General features: G+C 42.9%; 1 protein-coding gene across 1 annotated transcript in view; it reads left to right on the forward strand.

Annotated features, from left to right (window-relative positions):
• The first annotated feature begins 14,611 nt into the window (after positions 1-14,611).
• Positions 14,612-23,200, forward strand: part of MAML2 (mastermind like transcriptional coactivator 2) — a 496,815-nt gene continuing 488,226 nt past the window's right edge. Inside the window, exon 1 of the mRNA XM_069202396.1 lies at positions 14,612-16,007. Within this exon, the coding sequence (XP_069058497.1) occupies positions 15,588-16,007 (420 nt within the window). The 5' untranslated portion in view covers positions 14,612-15,587. The remainder of the gene's footprint in view (positions 16,008-23,200) is intronic.

Consider the following 23,200-nt stretch of genomic DNA (forward strand, 5'->3'; position numbering starts at 1 on the left):
TTCAGGGGCAGGAGGTGAGGGAATGGGGTAGTTTGGTCAGGTAAGTGGGGTTGAGGCAGGCTTGGGGGTAGTGATATAAAGGCTTGGGCGGGGGTTGGGGTTTGAGTAGTTTGGTTTTTAGGGGCAGGGGATCGGGATAGTTTGTTTTTTAGGGGTGGGGTGGGGGAAAGGGGTAGTTTGGTCAGGTAAGTAGGTTTTGGGCAGGGTTGGCATGTATTTTTTAGGGTTGGTGTGGATTAAGGCTTGGGGTGGGGGGTCGGGTAGTTTTGTTTTTAGGGGCTGGGTGGGGGGATGGGGTAGTTTGGTTTTTAGGGGCAGGGTGGGGGAATCATGGGAGTTTGGTCAGCTAACTGGGGTTGGGGCAGGGTTGGGGGTAGTTTTTAGGAGTGGGGTGGATTAAGGACTTTGGGTGGGGGGTCAGGTAGTTTTGTTTTTAGGGCTGGGTGGGGGCGTTTGGGTAGTTTGGTTTTTAGGGGTGGGGGTTAGGGGAAGGGGTAGTTTGGTCCGCTAAGTGGAGGTGGGGCAGGGTTGGGGTTGTTTTTAGGGTGGGGGGTGGATTAAGGACTTGGGGTGGGGGAGTCAGGGGAGTTTTGATTTTAGGGCGGGGTGGGGGGTCGGGTAGTTTTGTTTTAGGGGCGGGGTGGAGGGGTCAGGGTAGTTTGGTTTTTAGGGGAGGGGTGGTGGATTGGATTAGTTTGGTTTTTAGGGGCAGGGTGGGGAGATCGTGGTAGTTTGCCAGATAAATTGGGTTGGGGTAGGGTTGAGGACGTTTTATCAATGGGGTGGATTAAGGGCTTTGGGCGGAGGTTGGGGGGGTCAGGGTAGTTTGGTTTTTAGGGGTGGGGTGGGGTGGGGTAGGGGAAGGGATAGTTTGGTCAGGTAAGTGGGGGTGGGGCAGGATTGGGGGTAGTTTTTAAGGGTGGGGTGGATTAAGGGCTTGGGGCAGGGGTTGGGGGATCGCAGTAGTTTGGTTTTTAGGGGCGGGGGTTAGAGGAAGGGGTAGTTTGGTCCACTAAGTGGGGTTGGGGCAGGGTTGGGGTAGCTTTTAGGGGTGGGGGGTCGGGGTAGTTTTGTTTTTAGGGCGGGTAGGGGTGGGTAGTTTTGTTTTAGGGGCAGGGTGGATTGGTCAGGGTAGTTTGGTTTTTAGGGGAGGGGTGAGGGATTGGAGTAGTTTGGTTGTTAGGGGCAGGGTGAGGAGATCGGGGTAGTTTGTCAGATAAGTGGGGTTGGGGCAGGGTTGGGGTAGTTTTTATCAGTGGGGTGGATTAAGGACTTTGGGCAGGGGTTGGGGGGTCGGGGTAGTTTGGTTTTTAGGGGGAGGGTGGGAGAAGGGGTAGTTTGGTCAGGTAAGTGGGGTTGGTGCAGGGTTGGGGGTAGTTTTTAGGGGTGGGGTGGATTAAGGGCTTGGGGCAGGGGTTGGGGATCGGGGTAGTTAGGTTTTTAAGAGCAGGTGTGGGGGGAATGGGTAGTTTGGTCAGGTAAATGGGGTTGGGGCAGGGTTGGGGGTAGTTTTTAGGTGTGGGGTTAGGTGGATTAAGGCCTTGGGGTGGGGGAATCAGGATAGTTTGGTTTTTAGGGGCAGGGTGGGGGTTGATTGTTTTAAGGTGGGTGGGGCGGTCAGGGAAGATTTTAGGGCTCAGGGTGGGTGAGTTTTATCAGGGTAGTTTTGTTTTTAGGGCGGGGTGGGGGGTCGGGGTAATTTGGGTTTTTAAGGGCGGGGTGGGGGGATCGGGGTAGTTTGGTTTTTAGGGTCAGTGGGGGATCAGGGTAGTTTGGTCAGGTAAGAGGGGTTGGGGCAGGGTTGTGGAGTAGTTTTTAGGGGTGGGTAGGATTGGAGGCTTGGGGCTGGAGTGGGGAGGTTGTGGTAGTTTTGTTTTTAGGGGCGGGGTGGGGGAGTTGGGTAGTTTGGTTTTTAGGGGTGGGGGAGTCAGTTGTTTTTAGGGCAGGTGGGAGGGTTGGGGAAGGTTTTAGGCCTCAGGGTAGGTTGGGGGTATCAGGGTAGTTTTGTTTGTAGTGGTTGGGGTAATTTTGTTTTTAAGGGTGGGGTGTCAGGTAGTTTGGTTTTTAGGGGTGGGAGATCGGGGTAGTTTGGTTTTTAGGGGCAGGTGGGGGAGTCGGTTTTTCAGCGGGTGGGGGGTCGGGAAGGTTTTAGGGCTCAGGGTTGGTGCGGATGTTGCGGTAGTTTTGTTTTTTTGTTTTTAGGGGTGGGGTGGTGGGGGTGGGGTCCTTTTTTGTTTTTAGGGGAGAGGGCCCAGGTAGGTTTTTTTTTGTTTGTTTTTTGGGCAGGGGTCGGGGATCGAGTAGTTTTGTTTTTATGAGCGGGTATGGGGAGGTTGGGTAGTTTTGTTTTTAGGGGCAGTGTTCGGGGTAGTTTTAGTATTAGGGGGTGGGGTACTTTTGGGCCTTAGGCCAGGTGGGGGGTGGCATGCTAGAACCACGCACGCCATTCCCACACATGCCTTTACTACGCATGCTTTTTCAACAAAACATAGTTGTAAAGGCATGCGTGGTAAAGGCATTCATGGTAACAACGCGGTCGATGTTCCGACCACGTTGTTCAGGCATGCGTGGTTCGCGCATTAGTTGTTCCATCATACATTCAGTTGTTTGTATTGGTTGACCATAAATGTAACTATAGGGGCTGCCTCGTCCTCTTTAAAATTCCACTTCCTCATGACGTTTTAGGTATGAGTTATTGAGGCTGAATGTGGTTTCTGAGAGCATTTGGTCGGCAAAATGGCAGAGTCTACGTTGTAGGCTGTATTTCTGCAGTTTGCAATGAATGGGTGTCAGATGTATGTACTTTCAGTCATGTGTTTAGTATTGCCTTCTCCCTCCCATTCTAAGCTCTCCACCTATGGATTAAATGACTCTAGGCCCTTAGACGTATCCACAAACTAGGCAGAATGCATAATAAGATTGTAAAGTTACTTTTAGTAACGTTACACTCATAAATCCATGTGGAGGAGGCTTCAGGTAAGTCTACACCTAGGTGTAAATCTCAATTCTGAAATTATAAATGCTAAAAGAAGTGATACATAGGTGCAGAAGTAAATATACACATGCATATTTATTTTCATGAATTAGGCCCTGTCTGTTTATATCCTCAAACTCTGATATTCATGGTGATTGGTATTATGCCTCCCCTCCCAGGTGCTTTTATGTTGAACTGATTTTGTAGCAGTTTCAAGGTAGCTGCAGAATGGTCCCTTGAACCTAAGTGGTGAAAAAAAGCAGAAGAGACTTGCTTCCCTTTCTATTGTCTCTTTATAAAGCTGAAAAAATACTAAATGTAACCAGCATTTCCTACTACACAATCCAATAAGCAAAAGGGCATAATTATTTTTAAATCAAGTTACAAATTATCTAATACAATTTCATTCGAGTTTTTTATTAATTTCTTCGGGATACATATTTTTAAGTAAATTCCACAAGGCATAATTAATTTAACTTCACTCTAACAGATTGTATGAAACTAGGACGAAACGTCGAGGATGCTTTCAATCTGTTTAATGTTAGGAGTGCCATATTTATATTTGATGCCTGCGTTGTGAACTCTAGGTTTCTTTCTTGCGAATGTTCTGCTTGGAGTCTACAAGGCAAACCTTTAATGAGCATGTACTCCTGATTCTTAAAAAAGTTAAACATAATTGCTGTAAATAGCTTTTTAATGTTTTAATTGAGTTTAGCGTGTATTTTACACATAAATTTGGAATGCATTCTTATTGAATGAACAGCAATTTAAAATATTAAAAAGCATGAAAGTGTAATATTGTAAAAGTATATAAGTGTAAAAGAAAGTAGAATAAAAACAGTTTTAAATCAAACGTTTAAATTGATGTTTGTGCCCTAGTATCTGCAGTATAAATGTTTTTCCAGGGTGAAATATATAAATATGTACACCAATTAATCCTTTGTTTTGCCTCCATGGGCAGAAAACTCATATGGACTGAATAACATTCAAAGAGGGAGTGAGTTACACGGTAACAAATTGTTTGACTAGAAAATCTTTGCTAACATTTTTGTTTGTGTGAACTGCATATTTATCAGTCACGTTTTCCAGATATCTGTATGTCCAATATATAGCAGGTGATTATTTAGAAAACATAAATGTGCATAGATTCCCCCTAAAGCAGCTCTCTTTTGAGGAAGGACAATCCACCCCAGGGAAGATGCTTGGGATGTCTAGTAGGGACGCCTAGTGTGCAAGACGGAAGAAAAGAGCTCACATTACTTTAGTTGCTTTGTGTTCCAGAAGGGGTCGCAAGATGTTATGTGGGAAAGGTCATGGTCCTACCAAGATGTGGTGAAAGTGTGAAAATTAATCTGCATTAATTCACATTAGTCTTGGAAGAATAAAGGGCCAGATGTACTAACATTAGCAATACCGATTTCCTAATTGCAATTATCTGAGAATTGCAATTAGGAAATTGGTATTCGTAATGTATGAAACTCGTTTGATTTTCATTAGCGATTCTTAATGGGTCGCAAATAGACCTACCTCATGCATATTATTTAAGTGCAGCCAGTTTTCCTTAGAGGAAAACGGGATGCGTTTAAAAAAAAAAATACAACTTTGCAGTGCAGTTTCATGTTTTAAGAGTGGGCAGTGGTTCATGGAACCACTTCATGCTCCTAAAAATATATTTTTCACATTCTCAAAGATGAATCATTCCCAACGGATGCCTTCTTCTTTATGAATGGGTTACCACCAGTTTTAAACTGATGGTAAAGTATTATTGTTTGTGACCAAAATTCAGGCGCAAAACAGTAATAAATATTGTACTAATTAGGTATTTGGAAGGCACACCCTACACACACATCTGTTAGAAATAGGGTTTCTGGTTGGCAGAGGTATGCACCCTGTCCAAGCAGGAACTACAATCCTAGTCAGGGTAAGTTAGATACACACAGTGCTTGATTTGTAAAAAAAACAAAAAAACAATAAGTGTCAGGGCCCTCATCAGCAGGCCACTGCAGCTTGCACCACCCAATGCCCCTGCCAAGGCTTTCAATGACCACTTGGAAACTCTTTGGTTCCGGGCTGGAGAGATTCAGGTCCAGTCCTACTCATTACGAGGCAAAGAGGGCAGCAGGCAGCAGGTCAACACAGCAGAACAGGAGTAAAGAGGAGTAACAGGGCTTTCAGCAGCACAGCAGTCCTTCCTGGCATAATGTCCCCAGGTCCAGAAGTGTACTGATTTTGATGCATTAGAAGTCCTGTCCTCATACCCATTGGTGCTTTTGAAGTGGGGAAAACTTAAAAGAGAGGCCTTTGAAGTGCACCAAGTCTCTGCCTTTCCTGCCATGACTCCTTACTCACTACAGGGGGCTATGCAGGCCTTTGTGTGGGATCAGGACACAGCCCATTCAGGTGTGTCAGCATTCCCCTCCCATCCTGCCCAGGATGGGCCATTGGGATATTAATAGTCTATCAATTACACCTAAGCTACTTTTGTGTGTGGCTGCCTAGAGGAAATCCACAAGAGCCCAGCTGTCACTGACCCATACATGTATTCAGAGACAGGCACAAGGCACTAACTGATTTAAGGTAAGACAATGCCAACTTTCTACAAGGGTCATTGGCAGAATTACAATTTAAAATCCAACTTCGCCATCAGTTGTGATTTTAAATTGTGATTTCAGAGACACCAAACTTGGGGGTCCCATCTCTTCCGAATTGGAAATTACACTTATAAAGTAAAGTAAGCAATTTCCGTTCAATTACTGAATACTTGCTTTCTGACACCCTTAGATTTTGTGAGGCAAATCAAAATAGTTTTTTCACCCCCAACAGTCTTTTGGCTTAGCACAACTCCTAATCCTATCTGGCTAGCATCAGTGACTATCATGGATTGCAATTTTTCATTAAAAGATTGTAAGGATGGTGCTGACTCCAATTCTTTTTATCATTCTCATGCTGGGTTTGCACTCATCAGACCATGCAAATTTCACATCTTTCTTTAGTGATTTGCTCATAGGTTATAGTTTGACTGATAAATTTCATATAAATTCACACATACCAAAAAATGATAATAGTTCTTCCTTATTGCACGGAGTAGGTGGTTTTGAAATTGCCACGATCAATGAAGGTTTCATATAAACACCATTTTGGTCAATCAAATGCCCAAGATATTCTAATGTGTTTTTGAAACAAATGCAGTTGCTCTTTTACAAAATTAACCCACTCTCTTAATCTCGCTGCAATTCTTGCTTCATGATTGATACATGCTCATTAGCTGTTCTACTGTAAATTAGGTCATAGTCCTGGATTGTTCTTACACAACTCATTCCTTCCAACAGTGGGTTCATGACATGTTGGAAAATGGCAGATACTGAGCAAAGTACAAATGGTAGCATGCTGTGTATTTCTTAGAATCTTCATTTAAATTAATTTGTAAGCCACTTTCCATGGCTGTGAAGATCTTGGCTTCTGTGCAATTCTGTGCATGAAAGTGGTATTATTTTCCTCAGACTTTGTTTGACTGGGCAACTGGTTTCAATATAATTTGATGCTCAAAGTCCTTTAGAAATTCTACTTTTTCTTATGGAAACACTAAGAAACTTAAATAGTAACTTTATTGCTTGTATCTGCTGGGGTTCATCTTTATCTTTTTTTTATCTCAAAGGGAGGTTGGTAATCCAAATCAAATCCTTCTTTGCATTGAGAATTTTGATGCTGTATTAGTCACTTGCCTATAGGCTGCAATTTATCAATGGATTTTCTTTACAAATTATGTTGAGCAATAAAAGTACTTTAGAATTTCCATTTTTTACAGTTTTTAAAAATCCATTATTGTTTTAGGCTTGATGCCCTGCAGTCTTTTCTTGTTCCCTCCCCCCGCAGTGTGATTATTAGAACCAGAGAAGCCATGGTTACTTACTTTGAATTCACATGTGACAGGGAGGGAGTTCAAAGCTACTTCTATGGTGAATGTTCTGGAGTATTGTTCTCAAAATATGTTATAAAATCAAAGTGGTGCTTTGACAGATTAACTATACTTAGTAAAACAGTTAGGTAACTGCCTGAGTAACATGGACCCAAATAAGATTGATTTGAGCTCCATAGTTCAGTCCTGAAAAAAAGTCAACTAGAAGCATCAAGCAATTACACTTATAGGATACCAGTTACCATTACAGATAGTGCATAGTACTACTGGAACTACTTCTGGAGGTGGTGGAGTGAGAACCTCATCACCTGCTATGATGTGTCTCTATGAATTCGACCAGTAGAAGTACAGCCGCCATTAGTTATTCCATTTGCTCCACAAGAAAAATATTCTGTCAGTCCTCATTATTAGGAGATATTTTTTACACAAACAGTTTCAAATTCTATGTATGCCTTCCTCTTTTCTTAGTGATAGGTTGAAGGTCACATTTAGCATATTTTATAAGACAGGTGAAATGGCTAGTTCGGCTGTACCTCTGGTTTCATAGAATGACCCTTTATTGTATAGTTGGAATAATTTTAAAGAAGAAATTGGGAACGTTTTGACAGAGGACCTTAGTATATGGAGGGTTATTCAATTTTAAATAAAGGTTTAAAGCAGGGATCCCTAACCTTTTCTGTAGCAAGAGCTACTTCTGATCAATGAAAATCATTGTGAGCTACTGAAGGCTAAACAACTCGCTCTTTGTCACCAGACACCACCACGCCAAGCTCCCTTGACTTTAAGCCTAATGGCCTAAAAGCCTGTTACTATGGTTTGAACAAAATGCTTTGACTCGGGCACTATGACAGAGCTGCCATGTCTGTCAGTAAGAGCATGGTCTTTGGGGATGCATGAACATGTGTGCATATGAATGAGATGTATGTGTATGGGTGCCTAAGAGCCTGTGTTGTACGTGCTTGAAGCACGGGACACAGCTTTTGCCATAAGCGGCACCATTACATGTATAACTCAAACATACAACCATTTTTTTTTTTTTATTCAATGGTACAAAATTAAACTGCAAAAATGTTCATAATGTGGAACATTTTTCTGCACTTTACATTTCTCCCATTTAAAAAATGACTATTTTTTCAGTTGTAAATTTAGCACAGTGTTTTACTGGCAACAGGGATCAAGAGGCCTGTTGGTTGTAAATGCAGCACTTTGAAAAAATTGAGAACATTAAAATTAAAAGTTAACTTAATCATTAATGTAAAGTTTCCTTATAATTTTCTCCAGTTTAAAGTCATTTAGAAACAACATTTTGTTCTCACCTCCAAAACTGAGTTGACAAGGATTTTTATTTGAGAGTTAAATGTCTTGGTGTTTGAATTCTTCACCTATGTGCCCAGGCCTAGGTCATAATTCTGACTCTGGCACTGCTCATTATCCGCCCCTACTATCTGCAGCCTGATGATGATAATGTAAAATAAACACAGCCTTCCCTTACCTTTAAAAGAAAAAAAGTGACCCTGTGCTTATTTAAAAATGAACTCAAGGCTGCTGAAGGTGTCTGTGAGCTACTGGTAGCTTGCGATTAACTGGTTGGAGACACCTGGTTTAAAGATTTGGATCCCTCCCTGTTCCAAATAATATGGTGGTTGCTAAGTCTCGGTGGGCAGAGAAAAAAAATGAGCCACTTTGTTGTATAGGGAATTAAAGGAGGAACTAAAGGATGCAATAGTGCAAGGTTAAAAGCAAACCAATACTAGTAAGCAGTAAATTACTGTGGCCATAGCTAATATTACTGTTAATCCTGGCCCCCGTTGCGTGATCTTCTTCCAACAAACACATTATTTGATGGAGATGCTGCAACCAAACCAGTGAAGCTCAAACTCGGACAACAGCTTGAAAAAGACCTTTAACCTGAAGAATTTCAATTTGAAAAGGTGTCCTCATTAAAAACTGCTGTTGTTGTGGTCCATATGTCACAATTGCGAATGGTCAAGATTTCATCCATGCAAAGCTTTGGAGAGGTCATTCAGGCTGTTCTACAGATATCAAAGTCAGTGTGCACCTTGCAAGAACTGCACCTTGTCTTTGACAGTTATCCTAAACTATCCGTCAAAGAATGTGAGAGAATCAGACGAATGTCTACAGGTGGAACAATTGACCTTGCATTCATCAAAACTTTGACACCTATATCTGTGCAACTTGATGAATTCTGGTCATCAGCATCGAACAAGATGAACTTGGAGATATTAACTTGCTAAAACATTGCTGATGCTTCAGTGAACACTGAATTTCTAATTATTGCAAGTGAAATGATTGTCAATGAGGAGTTGGTGTCTGCAGGCAGAGATATATTCAAAAGGTACGGGCCATAGTGTTCAAGAACTTAACAGCAAATTAGAGGAAACTGACCTTTGTGCTGTGCTATGTATTTAGTGGGCTGTTTGAAATGGTTCCAATTGAGTCACTGTACTGTCAAATGACACTAATGCTATTATTGTGCTACTTAAATTTGTTGCAATGTTCATAAGTCAAGGATTGCCAGAGGTATGGATACATTATGGAACAGGCGAGAAAAGACACTTAATCCTGCTTTATATTCTATACAAAAAACTTGACCCAGTGTTCTTATCAAGGTATATATTCTTATGGGTGATGACACTGTGAGCAAAATAGAAACAAAGCTTGTAGCTTTAACTGCTGAACCATTGAAATTTCTAAAAGGAGTTGCTGGGACAGAAGAAGAATGTGACTTTAAAGATGTAGAAAGCTACCTTGTGAGTGAGTGGAAAACGAGTTCTGACTGTCACACATTTGACGATCTTCAGTAGAGTGAGCTCAAGAGATCAGTCCTGCTAGGTGACCTTCCACCGACATCATATTCTGTTCGTGGACACATTAAGAGAGAGTTCTACTTGATCAGAATGTGTAAATGTTTTGGATCATGCATATGTGGAGAAAGATCCACATGAATTTGGTTGGGAAGATATTGATGGGATGCTAAAACCTATGAAATGTCTAAAGCCTCTAATAACTGAACTTACACGTACATTCACTTTCAAAACCTGTGCTACAAAAAGATGTCCCTGTCAATATGCTCTTCTCAAGTTTTCAACATTCTGCAAATGCACCACGAGAAATTGCCAGAACAAATAAATAAAGTGAACTATGAAAATGTGTCTAAAACAGGAGTGATAACCATTATTTTCTTTCATATTCAGATCATAAACATTGTTTGTGTATGCATAAAAGGGAATCATTATAATTTGTTTAATTTCTGTATATGTCTCTTCTTCCTCTATTATAGCTGCCATTTTGGAAAATGGTGGAAGGATTGCTCTAAGTATTGATTTTCTGTCTCTATAAGACTACTTAACCCAGAAAACATATGCCTGGACACCAAAATGAAGTACATAGATCTCATGGTTCCTAAAATATTACATTATCACTGAAACACATTTGCCATTTTTAAAAATATCGTCCAGAAAAATTTGGACAGGATCACGCAATGTCTACCCAAGCTAAATTACTTCTCTAATGATCCAAAAACACAAATCAAAAATGAAAATCTCTGGACAACAATTTTTTTACAGAGGTATACCAAGGGGGCAGGACTATGTAAGGTGGAGAGAAAAAGTGAATAGAAAATAGACTTATGCCAAGGTTTGAGAGAACAAGAGTGTCTTTTCTAGTAGTAAATCATCACAGGCTGCAGAGCCTAACGAGATGGGTGGAAAAAGGGCTGATGAGGGTAGTGGAAAACATAAAAGAACAAATATGAGATGGTGCCTTTATTGTGGACATTTTGTGTGAGAGTGCCCAGGGCAACCACAATGATTTCCTCAGAGAAACTAGCAGGTCCAGCAGTAGAAGGTGTAGCTCTGATCGAAAAAAATGAAATAGCTCTGAACCATATGATGAAAAGTGTCAAATTTTGATCACTGTAAGTAGAGAATTGCAAACCTCTTTGTAGTTAAAACTAGATTAAAATTCACTTGCAAAGACATTGAAAATGTCTACAATTTGATTTAATTGATGCACACCACTTTACAATAATATTGTGCTTGCGTTGGTTATATACTGGTAATCCTCAAGTTGATTTGGATCATACTATTGCTTTTTTTCAACTATTATCATGAATATTGTTTTGGAAAAACTTGTTAAAGAAAATAGTGTGCCATTTGCAGTGGTTTTTTTTTGTACATGCAGAGGATATAAGAAGGATGATTACACTGAAAATTAGGATGTGCTGTACCAGAGGAATATTTAGATCTACAATAGGTATCCAGTAAAAACAAAGCAGCAAAATTATATCCATTTTGCTCCTTAGATTACCCAACTGACCCTATTTCGGGCTAGTAATACCTACAGGAAAATTATAAACTCTTTCAAAATAGGAAAATGGGTACTTACAAAAGTATATTGAAAAGAGTCTAGAAACAGGATTCATTTCTTATTTTAAGGCACCCATAGCTTCACCTATATTTTTTTTATACCAAACCATATCGGGCTATTAATACCTACAGGAAAATTATAAACTCTTTCAAAATAGGAAAATGGGTACTTACAAAAGTATATTGAAAAGAGTCTAGAAACAGGATTCATTTCTTATTTTAAGGCACCCATAGCATCACCTATATTTTTTTTATACCAAACCATATGGGGTAACTGAAATCTTGTGTAGACTATAGAGCCTTATGTAGGGATCAGTAAAGAATAAATATCCTTTGCTTCTGATGTATTCCAACAAATAAAACATACTGCCATTTCCTTAGATTGGATTTGGAATGGGCTTACTATCTGGTGAGAATGTCAGAAGGTGATTAGTTAAAAATCGCATTCAGACCTCCTTATAGTCTGTTTGAGCATCAAGTAATGCCATTCAGGGTATGTACTGCCTCAGCAGCTTTTTACATTTGTATTACAGAAGTCATGAAATAATGTATTGATGTTTTGTCCTTGTGTATATCATAGGCATATTGGTCTATTCCGAGCCTATTCAAGGACATGTCACCTATGTGAAATTAGTTTTAAAAAGACTGATAGAGAATAATATTTGTACAAAGCAAACTAATGGGCCTTTTTCATGGTCAGGAGGTGGAAATCTTAGGTTTATCATTTTTTTCTGAGGAATCGAAATGAGTTAAAAGAGGGTAGAGGTGGTCCTCCCATTGCTATTTCCTCAGATATTGAAAGACATTCAGGGCCTAATTAAGAGTAAACTCCTGGCAGGGTGGCTGCTGCTGTAGTGGCAACCACCCCGCCAGACCTATTAGGTGTTTCCCGCTAGTCTGACAGGCGAAAAACTCGGTTTCCACCCCTCAGCCTAGTGGGAAACAGGCAGCAGCATTGTCTCTGACTCGAAATTAAGTGGGTGGCAATGCTGTCGCCTGCAGGCTGCACCACCACCCTCGCAATGTTCACTGTCTGCACAGCAGACAGTGAACATTTTGAAGGTGCTGGGCAGAAGGACCTCTGTACTGCCCATGCCAAATGCATGGGCAGTGCAGGGCCTCCCTCCCTGTGGCCCCCTGAACCTGTTCTCAGCCAGCCTTTTCATGGCGGTGAAACCCTTATGAAAAGGCTGGCGGATTGCGACTTCCACCCACCATCAACCTGTCAGGATCACCGATCCCGGCGGTGATGGTAGAACCCTGGCAGTCTGACTACCAGGGTCTTATTGTGCCTGTGCATCGGCGGTCCTGACCACCCCCGGGAGTATAGCGGTCTTAAGTCTGCCAGCCTCGTAATGAGGCCTAAAGTTCTTTTGCAGAGGGTGGCGGTCTTAAGTCTGCCAGCCTCGTAATGAGACCCAAAGTCCTTTTGCCTAGGGTTCACAGTGCACAGTAGCACCCATTATGCAACTACTTAATAACAAAGTTATGTTTACTAGGCCACAAACACAAAACTAAACTAGGTCCATCTTGCTTGTATCATGTGCATGCATTGCTGCATCACTAATACATGCTTTAGCTTCAGCAACTAATAAAGGTATTTTGCACAGCTCTGCACCCGATGGCATGGGAAGAGTGGTGAGTGAAATATGATATTCTCGTTCTGACATTTACAAGTCCGTAGCAAAGTTTCATCTGTGATGGGAAGAATGCAGTGTTTAATAAATGCTATCAATGTGTCAGGAAGGAGAAGTTCCTAATACAATGAATGCACAACTGTTTGTCCTGCTTGAAAACTGACCTGTTGAGAATATTTCCATTGCTGGATGAGGGTCTAGGAGCTGTGCTTAGGTTTGTTTTGTCAGAAACATTGCTGGATCTCCCAAGTCAATCTGCTGAATAAAACCTCACTCACAAAATCAAACCTTCCTATACATTTTATTTAAAGATCGCGTGGAGAAACGATGGTACGCCTATGGCATTCCCCAGCAGCATGGTTCAGAGTTGGCTGCCAGGCAGCTCAAAAGTATTTCACATAGAAACATGTCTCTTTTCCTTTTGCGTGCTCAGAAAGAAATTGGAGCTGATCACATGTGAAACCCTTTAGAAACTCAATCCAGAAACTGATGAAAAGGTTGGCTGCATCTAGGCCTAACAAAGGGGTGACATTTGCCTTTACAAATTGCATAGAGCACTCACTTCACTTTAAGTTCCTGTTGTAAACGCGATGACTGCGGTAGATGAAGAATGAAAATCCGCACTTAAGCTGAAGTATGTTTCTTACCATATCCATCAGAAAAGAAATAATCAAATAGCGCAGACCACAATAAGGTTTAAGGTGAGAAAATGTGCATTCTACAAGTCAGCATGGTAGGAGGCGACCCTGTGTAACCAACCTCCTGCTGCATTATATGGAAGCTTATGTGTTGCGGGGGTTGGCTGCCGCGGGTTGGGCATATGCAAAAGATGGATACTCGTTGAGTTTCAGGTGCATGGTGTGGCCAGAGACCAGGTCCTGTGACCAACCCTTGCTGCACAGGGCTGAAGGCAGCGCAAAGTGGTGGGATGGATGCCTGCGGGGGTTATGCAAGTAGTCAACCTCATGCTGCGATTGGCTGAAGGCCCTGCGAGTGGGCGTTTTGGTTGCTTGCAAAGGGTTGGCAATCCACACGAGGTTGGGCGCTGGGCTGTGCACAGCGGGCGTTGGCCGCCATGGAGGGGCTGAGTGCAGGGCTTAACCAGAAGCCAAGATGGCAAACTTGTGTAGCTGGGAGCGAAGGAAAGTCCTGTCTGTCTCCCCTTTTTGTTTGTAGATCTCATCACTGAACAGAAAGATGCTGTTTGTTAGTCATAGATCAGTCATTTTGTTTAGCATTTTAGTATCGTCTTGAAATATATATTCCTTCTCTGTAGAAAGTAATGGCAACCGTGCAATCTATGTTTGCCATCAATACTTGCGTACAGAAGATAAATCGAAGTCGGTGTTCATCGCCATTGTAATTAGTCTGCAGGAGGGGCCATCATGCAATATGTATATTGTACTTGACACACTTTGAAAGAAAGAAATTGCGAATGGAACAAACAAAATTAATCAGAAAAGATAACCCGTAAAAAATAGAAAATCATCGATTTAGTGTGCTGATTGACATTTCTCTCCACTGACCACTAGATGTCCTCCTAGACCGCTGTAATGTTTTCACTCGTTGTAAAACGCGATGCTTGCAATGACCCCACTTTTCCACTGGAGTGCACAGTGTTCCTTTGTGTTTTCGTCCTCGCTATCTCGCACACACACAACGAAAGTCTATTGTAACCCCCGGTGCGTTCACCATCAGCCAGCAGCTAACAACACAGCAGAACGGGAAGGGAAAGCCTACTCCGGGCTGATTTCACAAAAATATTCAGCCGATCCAGAGGGTCGGAGCAGCGCAGCCAGCCAGAGCCCTCTTCGCGGACAGACGGGACGGAGCTCTTCCTGCAAACTGCTGAAAGTTTGGTAAATTTCCCTAGAATTTGTAACTTTTTGCCGGAGCTCTGACCGAGCAAGCAGCGAAAGTAGTCCTGCTCTGATAGGACGGGAGAAGTGTGAAGCAGTGGGAAAAGTTTTTTAATTAAATTCCAGAATCTGGTTTACAGAGGATCCTTTGAATTGTGGGACGGAAAGGAAAAGCATGAGGGGAAAGCGGCCGCGTGTTCCCACCGCGTCCTGGCTGCAGCATGCCGTGAGAAGAAGCGTTTGTGCACGGGCGCTGACAACTCAAGCTTCCCTTGATTTGGCCGCGGATGCACAGCCTGCTGCAAAGATGCTGAAATTGTGGTGAAGCGAGTAGACCTCCTCAGTCCGCAGTCAGCCCCGTTTTTTGCCACTTGCAGCCGATGGGAAAATCACTTTTTTGACCGAGAGAGGTTTGCATTTGTTGTTGCAACTTTTTAAAAACTTTTCTGGATTTAATATTTGTTCACCCTCATGAGATTGGAATAAAACACTGTCAGTTTGCTCTGTTGTATGGGCGCTAAGAGTGCCCTCTGGAACCAGCCTGCCCAACACTGGAAAAACAAGACCTGGTTAAGTTGGGACCAAGTTTTGGATGTTGCAGACAGTTTTCCTTCTGGAGAAGATACCATATTCGTTTTGTGATCACCTACATACTCGTTGCAGATGCCCACCTGGAAGTGAAGGAAGCTTACCCTTGCCTACTCAGTTCAGACACCCATGGTGCCCAGGTAGCACATTGTAAGTCCTGCTTATCGTTGCATAACATTGGCCTGGGGCAGGGTGCTTGCGGGGAGCAGCAGGGTGTCTGGCAGCATGGGGGACACCGTACCCCCACCCCCACGGGCTCCTCCCGGAGGCCTTGGGGTAGGGGTCCAAGGGGCCGGCCTTCTTGGAGGTGGCACCATTACTCCTCGCGTCCACATTGTGGAGCGTCTCAGGGCGCGGATTGCCACCTGTCGCCAGCATCACCTGACCTGTGAGGGGCGCTATGAGCGCAACAGGGCAGAAACCTCAGAGAGGGAGCGGGAGAGCACCTTGCAGCTCCTCAACCTTGTGCAGCATGGACAGAGTGGGAGAAAAAGCAACAAGCACAGCAAGGCGAGTGCTGCCCCGCCACCCGACTACCACCAGCAGCACCTGATGAGCACCGACAGCAGTGGCAATGCGATTGGTGGGGAGCAGCAAGCGTCAGCCTCTGCTACTGGAGATCCCAGGAGCTCCACCCTCATTGCTGTAAGTTCATGACACCTTTTTTCATTTCAGATCTTGCTGGGAAAAAGATATTCCTCTGCTCTATGCAAATAATGTTACAATTTATTCATCACTACTACTATTTAAAATGTGTTTCTTGGGTGTTGTGTGCAGATGTCTGGCTGCTTCAGAGCACCAAATGGATATTGTGACACTGAGGTTGTAAATGTGAAATGACCTTCAACTTTCTCATGCACTTCATCACAGGAATATTTGGTTTTTGAACACTTCGTGAATTGAAGCCTGAAGAGTATGAGGGTGGACACATACTGCTTCATTAAATACGATTTATAGAGGAAATCTAGCCTCATGCAACATCTGCATAAGTGAGTTGCCCAAACTGGAAGTGTTTGACTGCACAGTGTCCTTGTATCTAGACAAGTGTTCATTTTCTGAAACGTTAGCTCAGTTTTTTTGGACGTCTGTTATTGTCATGTATTGTCACACTGTGCACCAAGGCACGATCTTATTTTCGTCTCTTGTTGATGCCACAAGACCGTGTCTAGTCTTGCAGAATGACAGGGCAGAGCGTATCCTGTAAGGTGTCCGTCTCTTGTTCCAGAGCCACTCAGCGGGTTTGGTAGACCATGGGTTCGAGGAAGCTGCTAGGCTGACCTATGAGTGGTATTGCTGCTGGTGGTGGTTGGACCTCATGAAGTGATGTTGATAGGTTTGTCAGGCTTACATCTCATCTCTCTTCTGAACAAACTCCAAGGTCCACCACGCCACAAGACTAAAGCTAAGAAATACTGCCCAACCAATGGATTTTTCACCCAGAAGTGTAACTTCTGACCTTACTGTGATAACACCCATGTTTCCTTGGTTAATGTTAATGTGGTAAAGCTGTGGGAGACTCAGACACATTACATTGTTTCACACAAGTTTCTAAGTGGAAAATCTTGTTGGCCATGTTCGCTGTGTGTTTGACAGTTATTGGGACTTTGCAAAACTGTAGAGCGCACAATGTTCAGAAAGTGGACATAAGTCTGGGGCTATTGCTTGTTGAACCATGAAATGGCTGGATCTAGAAGGCGATAGTCCATAGAGTGGTCTTAAAATCCTGCTATGATTCCATAAGGTTATGGCATTATATGGTGTTTGTTAGTAAGCTATATGCCAATAGTGCTCTTTAGACCCAGTATGGTCACATGCACTATAGCTCTTGGAAGCTCAGACCTAGTGGTGTCATTCAAACTTGACGACTATTTCTGTCCACTGCGCAAATTTGAAATCTTAGTAATATACATTACTTTATGCTGTTACTACTGTCCACTGCCCTCACAAGTGCCCCGGTCTCTTGGTGATGTGGGGGTCTCTTTGTGCAGACTGCGACCTGTAGCGGGGAGCTTTCCTTGCAGTGGTGGTGGTCCTGGTTGGGGGGCAGATCTTGCCTCATTGTGCTAACCTGTCCGAGTGAGCAGTATCATCTGCCAATTGTAGGTTTCTTTGTGCTAAGGACATATCTGTGTTTGGTGCAGCAGGTGCTGTAACACCGGGCCCATGAGTGGTAGATACACCCAGTGCTTGAAATGGAAAAATTAAAGTGCAGGTACTCCGTGCCAGAGTACCTGCTTGTTTCCGAGGAGTGCCGGTACTCTCCAATTAAAAGTAGTACGTTTTTCTTGAGATGTGCCGGTACTCTCCCTCTCAAAATAAAAAAGTGCCGGTACTCAGTACCGGACAGTACCGGCCCATTTAAAGCACTGGATACACCACAATTGTTGTGATCTTTTACCACCTAACAAGGGGTACGAGAGCCAGCTTCTCTTGCCTGCACTAGGGCACATGTAATGCTTGCTACACGCCTCTGTGTAGGTGTTCCAAGAAGGGGCTCTTGTGACCCCACAGCCCGCGTGCCTAGGGTCAGCGATATTTGCAATTGTTGGTATTTCTTTTACTGGGTTATACTTTTTGAGGAGAGATGCATTACTGCACACATGGGTGCATCGAAAAGCAAGTTTGAAAAGCAAGGCTCTAATAACATCTCACTAATGATAGTTCTTGGTCTGTCAATTGCAGCTGTGCATAATTTCTTTTAACAATATTTATTCCCGAAACAGTTCTTAAGAAAACACGGAGTTTCTTCTGGGAAGTTGTGACTGGCACATGAAACACCTCTGTTAAAAGGAAGGTTTCTCGGTCTGCTGCCTGTGAATCAGAGGCCCCCTCCTTCCCCCAACGCACGGAATACCAGCGGCTTCAGGGTCTACCAAGCCCGATTTTGTGTTCCGGGTTTCCAGGACTTTCTCCCTAGTATCATTCGCTGTAACGTAGGTTGTTTGTGCAAATCCAGGCAAGCACGTTTTGCACGATTTGTGTGCCTGCGTTTAATAAGATTCTCATTTTGTTGAGAATTAAATGCATGATCAGCTTCACTTTATTTGCTTCTTGAAACATTTCTTTGCGGATGTATGTTCTGTTGTCCTCGTTCAGACGTGTTTATTTACGTGCTTTCCGGCGATAGTAGAGCATCGCGGCGCTATTGGAGCCAGGCGCCTTCTTGCTCTGGTTTTGAGCATTCTGTGCTGGACCCGAGTCCGGTTGACTTTATGAGAAGCAGCACCAGCTGTGTACTTGTGGTACCCCGCCTCTCACATGAACATGGGGTTCTCCCCCCAAACCACACTTTTTCACGAAAATTGTTAGAAAGAATATGACTCTTCTATGTCGCAACAGCTATTTTAATATTTAAGCGTAAGATTTTGTTGCGGGTTTTATTGTTGTTAGAGAAGCGAGGCTTTTATTAAACATTGGCTGACAGAGTATCTGTTTTGTGTCCACTCAGTGTGCCTTGATAACTCATGGGTTATGGAGTTTAGAGTGTCATAAATATGTTTGCCCAGGTTTGGGGTCCTTTAATTGGATCGATTCTCATGTTGGCAGATCCGATGCCCCCCCAATTCCTCCCCAAGCGAATCCCTCTTTCTTCTCCTAATCCTGCTTCAGTGCCTCTTTCCTGGCCCATCCGATAATTGTGTCCTGGCATCCTGCCCTCCTGCCCCCCAACGTTCGTGTTTCTTTCCCTCAACTGTGCCCTCAGGGCTGCAGTGGGCACGGTGGAAACTGAAAGGTCAAATTTACCATTCTAACTCCAGCTGAGGAATATTTGGGGAAAGAGCAACTTGGGAGTCTAACGACGGAAATATTGACCGCTCTGAGAACATTTTTTCGGACTATTGGATGCGAGGGCCATCCAAGAAGGCTATTGGTTTGGCTTATAAAGTGATTCTGTTGGCTGAGGTGGGGTGGTGGGTCGATCCCTTTACACATGCGGTGAATAAGTCGTGGGGTTGTCTTAACTCCTGGTGATATAAGTTATAGGTTTGCACATAGTATTTTAAAAGTTTCAAGGGTTAAAGCTCATCAGTTTAAATGTATTAATGATTTCTATTACACTCCTTATCGTCTTTTTGTCATGAACGTCAGACAGGATGGTAAATGCTTTCGATGTTTAGCACACAAAGCCCAGGCCATGCACATATTCGCTACTTGTCCTTTCATTGCTCATTATTGGAAGATAGTTTCAGCAAAACCAAATCTGCTCTGTCAGACCAACATAGTCTGGGACCCTACATTTATTGTATTAGAGCACTTTCTGCACTCTCCGCGACGCCTTGTCCAGATCTAATCATTTGCAATTGCTTTGGGGTGGCTAATCTTGGCCTGGCATTGGCTACTTGCCCAGGCCCCTAATCCCATGCTTTGGTGGCATGAATCCCTAAACGCGGGCCTTCTTGAAATACTGCTGATTGATTATGATGAGCAGAGAGCTAGGTTAAGGAAAATTTAGGATCCTTTGAGAGGATCTTTGATTGGGTTTCAGGCTGGCCATGAATATTTATCATAGAGGATTTCTTTTAGGTTTTCTTTTGAGTTGGTCTTCCAATGGTTATGGTCTTCGACGCACCCTGCGCCGTCTCCCTCTTTTTTTTTTCTTTCTTGCTTTTTCCTCTCTCTCGGCTCCTGTACTTTATCCTTTTAAATCAAGACCTTATGGATGTTGTGTTTACCTAGAACGAATTGGCTTATTTGGTTTATCAACGTTATATGGGTGGTTACAATGTACTCCGCATAAAAAACAAAACGTAAAAAGTATCCACTTAAGTGTCAATACTGGTATCCACTATCTGCTTTTGTTTCATGTTTTGTAATATATTTTTGTGGTAGCTCATATTTTACGTAACGTTTTGCGAGCAGATACACCATTAGCTGGCAAAATTTTTACTTTGTATTACTTTTAAACTTTTAATGCCTTTTGCAGATGTTCCAAAATAAAGCAAATGAAAAAAACATTGAAAGTTTGCTGGAGTTAGAGGTTGTGGCCTTGCAAATGTTTTGTTTTTTCATACTGGGTGTAACAACTATTAAGTGAGCTCACTGCTTGTATTTTTTCTAGCGTAGTATAATTTCAGTGTTACCTGAGAAAAAACAAGAAAGTTATCGGGACACTTCACAATTAGAAATGGTAACCACTTTGGCCATAACCTGCCCAGGGCTAATCAGACAGGAGGCGATCTGCCTTTTTCAGCACAAGAGCGGCCTGGGACACACCCCCTGCTCAAAACGGGCATCGCTCAGCCCAGGGGTCCTTGGTGAAATCTGTGCCCTTGAAAGGTTTCTTATGTCCAGCTCCTATCACCATCCGTGGCAGCTGTTCCAGCTGTAATCACAACCATTGGTGTAAGATTGCGGCGGTAGCCACTTCCGGGTCCTTAAAAGGTTGCATTGGTTGCGCTTGTGTCACCAGTCTGCAGTTGCATTTCCAATTGTTAGATGTCTCATATGGTGTACACGTACCACAGCAGATAACATTCCAGTATTTAAAAGATTGCATAGAGTCTGCTCATGCCGCCGTCTGAACTACTGGGCCTGGTGAACGAAGAATTTGCTGTTTCAGTGTAACATATCCAGAGCCACATGGGACTCTGCTGTGAAGATAGATCCAAGATTTGGAACACTAGGAAAAAAAACACAACACACACTCACCCTCTCTATCTCTCTCTGTCTCTCTTTTACTCAATTTGTATAATTTAATAAGTTTAGCATATCTGTATTTTAAAAAGTATGAGTGTGAAGTACCAGGCTTTTATGAGATATATAACAACAACAAAACATGTTATGATGCTTGACCCCTAAATTTTATGGATAGAAAATAAAGATATCCTGGGCACATACAGGTAAAACGATCAGACACACAGTCAACGATCAACTGCAGTTCCTGATTTGTTAGAAACAGACATCAGGTAGCTCACAAATATACGATTATGAAAACAATAATTCTATTCAGTTACATAAGTAAACGACTACAAAAAGTGATATTATTACAATACTAAAATGATTCAAATAACCTTTTCCAGTAAAGGAAAGACAGTGCAGAATGAGTTTGGCGGAATTCTCTTTGTCGAAATAGGGGGTACTTTGGTGATTTCTCCCCCTCAGTGACTACTGGGTTCCCAAATATCCAGTGTGCCTGAGAGGGCTGAAAAGGACTTGTTCCCAATCAACGGCACGAGACATGCTGTGCATGTTTGAAGGGTGTGTGCATGTATTGTGAAGGGTACAGGGCCTTGGTGGAGGCCTGGCCCAATGCACAGCCACCACGCTGCACGTTTTAAGGCATTGCCAGGCCAAGCCGAAAGCCAGTCCTTGCCCTCAGTGAAAGGACAGTGGATGATGTAGGTACATGGATTCAACGACTAACCTGGTCTTCAACGAGGCATTGCAATTTATCTGATTATCATGTGTAGTGGGCTAGGTACAAACAGAGGATGGAGGCAGGGCTGCACCAAAGACCAGCCCCTGCTGTCAACCACCACAGCACATGGCCTCAGGCTGTGGACACAGTAGCTGAAGGTAAGGTAATACTATAATAATATACACACCATAAGTAAATAGCAGATATTTAAAGAAACAATTGTGTATTCATAGGGATGTAACTGAAGATGTCAGTGATGAGATGAAATGTAATAACTTAAGTGTAATGTTAGTTTGCCTGTTTTATCATTACATTTCTGAGGGTTTTTAACCAAAGAGCAAAATAAACCATTACTCACCCTTAAGGTTCTTCAGTGAATGTGTGTTTTTCAACCTATTTGGAGTAAACAACAACTGCACATAGCTTTCGAAAATGTTCCTAAGAGCCTGGCCGCGGGGCACATAGCAGACTTGCCTGCGTGACGCGGCCTGTGGCCAGGCTCAGCTCCCAACTCATTGTGCAGCCTATCATGCTGCACACGGCCTAGTGTCCTCCACATTAGATTGGTGGCGGAATGGCCTGGCTTGTGACCAGGACTTTCCCCAGTCAGCTCTATGAACAAACCCTACTGCACATTGTCAGAGGCCAGAGACTAAGCTCTATCTGAGTTGGCCGAGTTTCCTTGTCTGTGCCTGCTCCATCTCTGAACTGTTTGCACACAGACCGGCCCTGCACCAGCCCTTATCCCACCAAACCATCTGTTTTGTGAAGGGCCCACATCCATTTGGTGTTCACAGTGCTATGTGTCCTCAGGCTTTGACCATGTATAATCAAAATGTAGATTTTCTGGGGGGTTTTCTGTTTTTTTGCACCCGAATGTGAAAAAAGCATGTCAAACTTTTACAAACAATTTTGGATTTGCAAACCCTGAACATGCCCCTCAAACATAAATCAGTTTAAAAGTCCACAACAACAACAGGGTATTTTGTCATTTTTGGAGACAGTACCTGTCCCCTTGAGGCCCTCTGCCAAATTCTCAGTGGTTTCAGTGGATGCTCCCCATGGCCTGTTTTATTTTTTTAAATATTGTTTTTTTGTTCAAAACAACACTGCACAGCAAACATACACTTCCCATGGCCTGTTATACCTTCACATACACTTTTGTTTTTCAGGAAACTGGCTTCACATAACATTTCAGTTGATCCCTCAGGTCCAGTCTTGGGACCCTGAACACCCATTAGGTGAGAAGATAAAATAAAATTATTTTATTTTTTATATTCAGCATCTAAGATTGTAGACCTTCCAAATACTAACAGTACAGATATACAAACATCCATGGCTAGCTTTAAGCTCAAACAACCCCTGCAAACCTCAAAAGATACTAATTGAATTTACACCATACTGAAAAAAGAAACTTGAGTACTAGTTTCAACGTAAATTCATTCAGTTCATTGCCTGTTGTGCAGAGAACGAAAATTCC

The sequence above is a fragment of the Pleurodeles waltl genome, chromosome 8 (assembly GCF_031143425.1).
Source record: "Pleurodeles waltl isolate 20211129_DDA chromosome 8, aPleWal1.hap1.20221129, whole genome shotgun sequence".
In the NCBI taxonomy this organism is placed as follows: domain Eukaryota; kingdom Metazoa; phylum Chordata; class Amphibia; order Caudata; family Salamandridae; genus Pleurodeles; species Pleurodeles waltl.